The 9,258-nt window shown below is 35.1% G+C and overlaps 1 protein-coding gene across 1 annotated transcript; it reads left to right on the top strand.

The window, feature by feature from the left end:
* Positions 1-2,194: 2,194 nt before the first annotated feature.
* Positions 2,195-6,773, top strand: LOC111995094 (cytochrome b6-f complex iron-sulfur subunit, chloroplastic). The gene is made up of 5 exons (XM_024026990.2): positions 2,195-2,329; positions 2,441-2,682; positions 4,368-4,485; positions 5,956-6,138; positions 6,445-6,773. Exons 1-5 carry the CDS (start codon positions 2,291-2,293, stop codon positions 6,550-6,552), a joined length of 690 nt encoding a protein of 229 aa, XP_023882758.1. The 5' UTR covers positions 2,195-2,290; the 3' UTR covers positions 6,553-6,773.
* Positions 6,774-9,258: the final 2,485 nt, after the last annotated feature.

The following is a 9,258-nucleotide window of genomic DNA, read 5'->3' as shown; positions in this document are numbered from 1 at the left end:
CCCTCTCTTTTGTGTGTATGTGTTTATTTCTCAAAAAAAAAAAAAGTATTAAAGTGTTAAATGTTATTTTATGAAAATTATAACTCACCATTCTATTAGACTAAAGTAACCTCATGTTAAACTAATTTAGAATAAATTATTTTTTTTACATTCTCTGAAAAAATTTTAATTAAATTTACGACAGATTGTATTTTATATTTTTTTGCCCCATCCCGTTGGTCATTATGTGTAACCTTAATGGGCCCTATTCTCATATGGGTCTATCCTTGCCAAGGTGCTCAATCCTCAAGAGGAGATGATCTAGGCCCATCTATCTTCCTATTTCTTCACATGTTTGGCTAATGATTTATCCTTAGAGAAAGTCTAGAGAAACAAAGTTTTGATAAAACAATAGACACTTGTCGATGTGACATATTATTAGTGGTAAATAATAAAAAAATGATATTAGTATAGGCTCAAATAAGAACAAGTGAAAGCTTGCCAATTCAATAAGTGTAAAAAAAAATGACAAATTTTTTTGTGTATATAACATTACTCTAATCCTTATTCAAAAATATAAAAAATCGATACTTTCACTTTTCTTCGAATGAGCTTTGAAATTCATCTTATCATGTCAAGGGTCTCCTAGCCTAGTAAACATAGTTTGCTCTACTTTAGTAGAAAAACCAAGTTCAAATCATTTTTTTTTTTTTTTTTAAATGAGGTAAGAGAATTCGAATCCTAGTTCTTTTGTAAAGAGCATTCCCTGCTAGGAATGCAAAATTACCCTGTAGAAAATAAAGTACCAAAAGATACCCCCGTTAGTTGGTGCGTGATTGTAGCAAGCAATATGCATATTATTGTAGCACGGTGTAAAACATATTTTGATTGATTTTTTTTTTCTCTCTCTTGTTTTGGTTATAGTGGGTTTGTTACTATTTTTTTTTTGGGCTGTTGTTATTGCTGCAAGTGGTGTAAAAGAATATATTATTTTATTATGATTTAGCGTAAAATAAAAAATAAAAAATAAAAAATGCGATGTATGATATGTTGTTTATGTGGTAATGTAAAATAAATAATGTGGGTTTTGGTAGTGTACAAAAATGCATATTTTTTATAAGAATCTAATGGAATTGCTCTAAGTAGGGCTGTCCACGGGTCGGGCCGGGTCGGTTTTGGGCCCAACCCGGACTCGACCCGCCGGCGTCGGGTGGGAGGGTGGAGGAAACCGAAACCGACCGCCGGAAAAATCAGTCGAGTCGGTTTCGGGTGAGGGTGAGCGTCGGTCGGGTCGGTCGGGCGCCGGAGTAAAAAAAATCTTCGAAATCTGAAAAAAAAGGTCGCCGGAATCTGAAAAATATAGCCGGAATCTGGAAAATATCGCCGGTATCTGCATTTTTTTCGCCGGAATCTGAAATTTTTCACTAAAAATTGCTGGAATTGGCCGGATCTGGATAAATCCCACTAGATCTAGCCGGATCTGGTAGAGATCTCCTCGGATTTTGTCGAGATCTCCTCGGATTTGGCTTGATTTTGCAGGTTTGGCCGGATTTTTTATACATCTCCGGTCGGGTTCGGGTTGCTCGGGTTTTGGAGAAGCAAACCCGCCACTCGACCCGCCGGTGTCGGTTCTAGAGAACGGAAATCCCACTAGATCTAGCCGGATCTGGTAGAGATCTCCTCGGATTTTGTCGAGATCTCCTCGGATTTGGCTTGATTTTGCAGGTTTGGCCGGATTTTTTATACATCTCCGGTCGGGTTCGGGTTGCTCGGGTTTTGGAGAAGCAAACCCGCCACTCGACCCGCCGGTGTCGGTTCTAGAGAACGGAAACCCGCCGCCGACCGACTGGACCTTCGGTTCGGGCCGGAATCGGGTCTCCGGCGGGCGGGTTGTCCGGGTTGTCGGGCTCCGGTCGGGTCTGGACAGCCCTAGCTCTAAGGGAGATCAAATGATACCGCTGAATAGGCTCTTGACCAAATTTTTTTTTTTTTTCTCTGTTTTTCGAAAGAAAGTATCATGTATCAAATTTTTTTTTTTTTTCTCTGTTTTTAGTTTGTTTGTTTGCTCTCTTTTATTTTTGGATAGACATCTTATGATTAATTTTGAACTTGTGTATATAGGAATAAGCCCAAATTTAGGTAAGCCCACTTTAGAGAGAAAAAAGATAGCCGAAACTTGTGGCTGTGTGGCACCATATTGTCTATGCGCCTTATCCACTGGCTGTTGTGGTCATTATAACTTCAAATATAGTGATAATACATTCTCTGACATTTGCTTCCCTCTTCACAATACCAGCAAGAATTCTTCACCATGGCTTCCTCAATTGTGTACCCAGCAATACCTTCAGAGGTAAGTTTCATAGATATCATCTAAGACTAAGTTTCTTCGTTCATAAATGTAGTCCTCAGGTTGCCAAATGCCAAACCTTTGTTTGGAACTTAACATGGTGTTGTTTTTCAGCTATGCTCTAGAAAGAGTGCAATTTTCTCTTCCTCAAATGCAATTCTTGTCAAGCCCACAAGGACCCAGATGGTGGGGAAGGGCAAGGGAGTGAGAATCACTTGCCAAGCCACAAGTATTGCCGATGATCGAGTTCCTGACATGGCTAAGAGGGAGACCTTGAATCTGCTTCTTCTAGGTGCTCTTTCACTTCCGACTGCAGGCATGTTGATTCCTTATGCTACTTTCTTTGCCCCACCTGGGTGAGTCTTGCCCCCTTCCATATTCTTTTTACTTTGTTATTTAATCTCCCCATTAATTTCTTTATATGATCGATTACATTATTTTCATTGCTGATTAGAATATGGTTGGCTAGGTCTGGGGTGTGGGGGGCAAGGCAAAGATTCAAGTCACTAGGAGTTTCATATACATATTCACTTAAGTTAGAGAACTTCTATCTTGTATAAAAAAGAAAGAAGAATATAGTAGGCTAGCTGCTATGTGATTTATATTAAAGTTATTTATATAGTCTAAAAATGGAATGCGTTTATTCTCCCACTTTAAATCGTCTGTGGTCTTTATTTATTTCCATAGAAAAGATTTTCATTGAAAATTTCTTAAGCCGAAAGCTAAACTTTTTTTCCTTCTTCCCCCACAAATCTAACTAAATGAAACATGATAAATTTTATCTCTCAAAAGTTTAAGCGGTTAAACAGTTAGAAAATGGTTAATTCAATCATTTAACCTTAATTCTAATACTCCTTCCCATGTGTTAGTCTAAAATCCCATTTAATAAGTGGAGCCCTTTAGGTATGACTTTTAACTTTTTAAATGGGAAATAGAAAGGGAGACAAGGTTCAGGACCACATGCGCCCAAAAGGCTAAACTTTAGGATTTGTGAATTTAATTGTTTAACTGTTGTTCTAACACTTCATCCAACGTGCTTATCTAGACTCTCCCTTAATAAGTAGGGCTTAAGATATTGGGTTTTTAACTTTTTTAAATGGAGGTAGAGTAGAGCCATGGTTCAACTTCAGGACTTCTTACTCTGGTAAATTACCGACTTTTCTCAAAAGTTTAAGTTATTTGAAAATGATGAATTTAATTATTTAATCATGATTTAGACAATATTTAGAACGGAGGGAGACAATAGGGATAGGAGAGGAAAATAGAAGGGAAATAATATAATCAAACATCATGACAAGATATATACAAAAGAAATGGAACCTTAAATTTTCTAGGTGGTATTTTGACTTGAAACAACAATGATATGATTTACGTATGATTACAAAAATTTTAAGGTAGCGAGGCAAGTTTTCAGTAAATTTTACAATATTGATTAAGAATGAATTTAAAGGCTGTTGCTTTTCAAAATTTTACTTTGTATGATAGTTGAATACTCTAAAGTCTAAACTCACCTTTTTAAAGGAAACATCAAAAAATTTTGAATGAGCAATCATCTCCTTATCTGGGAGGAAAAGAAAATGATGATTGATGATCAATAAGTAAGTCTAGACCTATATTTGCAAGTTACTGGAAGATCCATCTCTACAGTGGCTTCGAGTATATTTTGACATCCTTTTGAGGCCAAAGAGATGAAACATAGCATTGTCAGCATAATCTCTTTTTTATTTTTTATCTTCTATTTGAAGTCAGCATAATCTCATTGATTTGCTTGAAATGTGATGGAAAGTTGTCTTCTACAAAATGGAGTTCCTTATTATTATCTTGACTCTATTGTCACTATATGAACATTGCCTCTGCCTCTAAATCCAACTCTTTGCAGCTAAGTTCTAAAATTGCACTGGCATCATGCCTATGCTCATTGTATTTGGCATTAATTTGCTGAAAGTTATCTTTGTTATCATCAGGATACCAATTTTTTGTTCAAGTTGGAATCTGAGTTTTCTAATCTTTCTTCTTGTGCTTAATTGGAAAACAATTACAGGTCAGGAGGTGCTGGTGGTGGTACCATTGCAAAGGATGCCATTGGCAATGATATCATTGCAGCTGAATGGGTCAAAACCCATGGCCCAGGGGACCGGACCCTTTCACAAGGACTAAAGGTACTGATATATCACACTAGTCACCACTGAAACTATTTGCCATAAACATGGATTCAGAGAGTTTTTATTAATATGTTTTCAAAGGCAAGGAGCATTGAATACACACGATTGAAATTTTACACGGAAGGCATGTTTGGGCACCCTATAACTCACAACATGCTCTCAAAATAAGGTGTTGGAGTAAGAACATAATAAAATATGTGAAAAGCAATCCATAGGAAGGCAGAGACACTAAGGATATGCTAGGACTTAAAATATGTGACAATCAGGGACTTTTTTAAATGTAGGCATGAAGGATATTAACTATAGTATTGCAATGAGTTTATTGAGAGTATATAGAATGCTATCAACCCTAAACTAATCATTACCTAGTCCTAGGTTGTAGATATACAACACAAAGTATTGTTGTTAAAGCAGAAGCACTTATATCTATTTGTTGTAATAAAGGAAGTTTTAGTACCAATTTGTTGTGGGAAAGGGCCTTTAGATGGCATTCTCACACAAGGTTGATTATGGAATATGAGTTTTAGAAAGATTTTCAAAACAAATAATAAGAAATATTAAGAACTTGAAAAAAAAAATTGACATAAATATACACGATACAACGCCAAGAATTTACGTGGTTTGACTTTAGGCTTATGTCCATAGGTGGTGATAAAGAAATTTCACTAACAAATTTACAGAAATCAAAATGGTATAAAGCATGCACAAAAAGCCTAAACAAAAATACACCCAAAATCTCTCTCACACATAAATACTAAGTTCTCTCTCTCAAATACAAAGTTTAGGGCTAAATACAAAGTTTGGGATGCACTTAAAATAGAGAAAATTTATCTTTTATTTGGAATTGTTGCACAGTCTCTTCCACAAAACCCCTTCAAAGTTCAAAGAGGAGTATCACTCTCACAATTTGCCACACTATATCACTCTCTTGCCAAAGCACTTGTACATACAAAATTTGTGTTTTTTTTCTTGTCACAAACATCACCATTGCAGTCTCAATTTGTTTGTGAGAGACATTGATTTTTCATCGCATTTAATATAGGCATGAAACAAAAGCCACGCATAAGAAAGGAAAAAGGATGCATGCATTAATGAAGCCTTGAAAATTCAAGGCAAACATCTCACGAGTATACTCTCTAATAGTAACCACCGCGCACCCTTAGTGCAGTGGTCACTCCACAAGGATAAGTACTTGTGGGGTTCAAGTCTCTAGGAGAGAGTTTTACACACATATACACTTAGATTAGGTTAGAGTAAAAATTCTATCTTGTATAAAAAAAATACTCTCCAATAGTACATATTGTACTAGCTAGTATAATAAACCTAGACCAAAGTCAGTGGGTTTTAAGCAGGATGTCTTTCAAAGTGCTGTATACATCGTCAATAATAGATTATAGCACATTTCAAATTTAGACTCATGTACAGTTATAGAAAAGGCAGTATGGATTTTTCACTTTTGATTTCCAGGGAGATCCAACCTACCTTGTTGTGGAGAAAGACAGAACTCTGGCAACGTATGGAATTAATGCTGTCTGCACGCACCTTGGGTGTGTTGTGCCATGGAACTCAGCTGAGAAAAAGTTCATCTGCCCTTGTCATGGATCCCAGTACAATGATCAAGGGAGAGTTGTTAGAGGACCTGCACCTCTGGTAATTGAAACATAACTTTACCCTTTCTTGGTTATTCAATTTCTTCTAGTTCTAGGTGACATCGCATGTAAAAGTACCATTAATAAAATGACTTACTTATTTGAATGACCTCTATGTTGAAATGGTATCAATGTTTAATGTGATTTAAATTTTTGAGAAATTTAGCTATCTGAATTCCCTTGATTACCAAAAATTCTAGTTCCTTGAACATCTGAAACATATGAAGCATGCGGATGTATAACTTTCCATGGCATATTCATTGACTTCTTTTTTTTTTTTTTTTCTTTTGGGTACTTGTTGGAACAGTCTTTGGCATTGGCCCATGCAGATGTGGATCCTGATAATGGAAAAGTTGTGTTTGTACCATGGGTCGAAACAGATTTCAGGACCGGTGAAAATCCATGGTGGGCTTGATTCTCTTCTCAGCTCGTCCCTCCATCATATATCCTAAGTTGAAATGGGTAATTAATCAGAATGTTATGCACCATTGCTTAAGCATACAGTAACATTGATTTGAAAAGTTTGTAATTTTAGCACCCAAAAAAAAAAACGAAGGGTTGTATTTTGTAAAATGAAACAAAAGATTTTGATTCTGTCACCGTAATTATCTGATATTGACAGTTTCTTTTGTTCTATTGATTGCATCTTATTGCATTTATTATTTGTATCTTGTACATATATAATTTCCACAAGAAACAAAACACGTTTGTTTTTTAAAGATAACATTGATTCTATAAGGGTTCTCTGAATCCACAATGATAAAGACTAGAATCCACTAGAATAATATTGGAGAAAACTCTTAATTAAGTTTTGTTGATTGAAAAACTTAGTTGTCTTGTAGGTTACAATGCATTTAAATAGAAATCATAAGGCTACTTGGAGATGCATAGAAAACACTAAAGCAAAAAGAGCTAGGAAAATATCTAAAAACCCTAATTTGCATTAAAGTACAAATTTGGTGGCAAAACAGGAAAAAATACCAAAAATGAAGAAAATTGATATAATTGCGAAATCAAATATGTTGTCTCAAGGAGACGTCTTAAAAATTAAAATATAAGAGACATTATTCTAAATTTTAAGTTAAAAGTTATAACAGAATAAAAATTACTAAAAACGGCAAAAATAAAGATTTTAGAGACTAACTAAAGATATTTGCCTAAAAAGTGACTGGTCTTAACTGAAGGCAATGAGTTTTTTTCTTAGTGCCGTTTCATATGATATCACTAATTTTCACAGAATACGATCATTAGAGCATTTGCAGCCGGCCTTGTATATCCTATATGTTGATATATTTTACCATCAAACCCTTAGAACGATGCTCCAACCAGACTGCCAAATTATGCCAATTGTAAAAAATTTTACAATATTGCTTGAGTACCATCCTATTTCTAGGATGGTATTGTAGCAAGATTGTAAAAATTATAATAATATTTTAATTGAAAATATCAGCTCACTCTCTACATAGTCTCTCATCCCCTCTCTCTCTCCCTCTCTCTCTCTCTCTCTCCATAGCACATCTCACCAAGCGGTCCAAGCCTCTCTTTTTTTCTCCCATACCTCTTCCAAGCACTCTTTCTCACCCCATGGGTCAATTGGGTTAGTTTTCTCAACTTCATCATGGTGATCCCTCCCTTTGAACCCAAACCCAACTCTCCCCTCTCTCTTCTGATCTCGCCCAACTCATTGAGTCGAAGCTCCATGGCTAGAGCTTCAAGCACCACGGCCTTCATGGCCAAATCTTTGAGATTCACAAAATGTTTGGATTTTTTTTGAGCATGCAAAGGCCATGGGTGGCTAAATTTGTGGTGGTTGGGTTTTTTTTTTTTTTAATCTTTGAATTTTATGGTTGCTGTTTTTTTTTTTTTTTTTTTGGGTTTATTGTTGAGATGTTATTGCTAGTTTTTTGTTTAGGTTTTATTGATGAGATTTTATTGCAATGGTTGCAAAATTTTTCTGGTGTGATTCATGGGTTCGACATGTATTGTTGGGTGGTTGTTCTGGGTTTGGGTTGGTGGTGGGTGGATGAGAAAGAGAGAAAAACAGAGAGACCGAGAATAGAGATGAAGAGAGAAGAGAAAGAGATTTTTTTTTATATTATTTTATTCTGTAATTTATATTATTTTAATATATTGTAGGTAAAAATAAAAATTGGGATGTTGAGTGTATTGTAAAATGGTATTATATAATTGATAAAGTAGTTTTTTAGGATGGTAAAATAAGATAGGATAGGATGACATTTTCCATTTCGGGATGGTAAAATAAGATAGGATAGGATGACATTTCTAGATGGGAATGCTTTTAGGCCTACATTATACTGTTTCAGATACCTTTTAACTTTATCTATAGTTTTATCTATAATATTTTCAGCAAAAAAATTTCAGTTTCAACTAAATAAGCTATTTTCAAACAGATAATTAGACCCGGTTTGGATAGCACTTTAAATCACTCAAAGTCCCGTTGCCTTTATTTTTTTTTTTTTTTTAGTAGCCGGATTTATTGACTTTTGTGAGGAAAAAAAAAACTATGCATATACTGTGCGTGCACTGTTCACGTACTGTTTATGTACTGTTCACACATTAAAAATATTAAAAGTGGGTCTCACGGTACTATTCATATATTTAAAAATTATTTTGCTACAATGTTTTTAGCAACAATCAGTTTTTAGCAACTTTTAGCAACAATAAGTACTATCCAAACAGACCCTTAATCTAGTACATCACTTTTCTTTTTTTTCAAATTTCAATTTAGTTGTGAAACTTCTAGCAGATGATTAATTTAGTTAAACACTCAAACTTCCAGCACTAATAGAAAGATTCTCTTAGAAGGGCATGCATGTACGTACAAGGTACCCACTCCGCATCCCGTACGCAACTTTATTTTTTATTTTTATTTTTATTTTTTTGGTAATTTTAATTTTGTTGTTCCACTTGGCGTTTTTCTTTTTCCACCTCTGGAATGGCTGGTCGTTGCTGGGGCATGCATCAATATTTAAAGGGAAACGTAAGATAGAGATTAGAGAGTCAGCAAGTTTATCTGTAGGTGGTTGCCCTTTTCACCATTAAGCAACATAATGGCTGCCTTGGCGCATTAATAAATGAAAAATAAGAAGTAAAAACAAAT

The sequence above is a fragment of the Quercus suber genome, unplaced genomic scaffold (genome assembly GCF_002906115.3).
Source record: "Quercus suber isolate HL8 unplaced genomic scaffold, Cork oak 2.0 scaffold_580, whole genome shotgun sequence".
NCBI lineage: Eukaryota > Viridiplantae > Streptophyta > Magnoliopsida > Fagales > Fagaceae > Quercus > Quercus suber.
This window is presented reverse-complemented; position numbering and strand designations above follow the sequence as displayed.

Coding starts and splice junctions, on each gene's coding strand:
- LOC111995094 (XM_024026990.2), top strand. CDS start 2,291: ATGGCTTCCTCAATTGTGTACCCAGCAATACCTTCAGAG. Junction 4,486..5,955: donor CCCTTTCACAAGGACTAAAG/GTACTGATATAT, acceptor TTTGATTTCCAG/GGAGATCCAACCTACCTTGT. Junction 6,139..6,444: donor TTAGAGGACCTGCACCTCTG/GTAATTGAAACA, acceptor TTGTTGGAACAG/TCTTTGGCATTGGCCCATGC.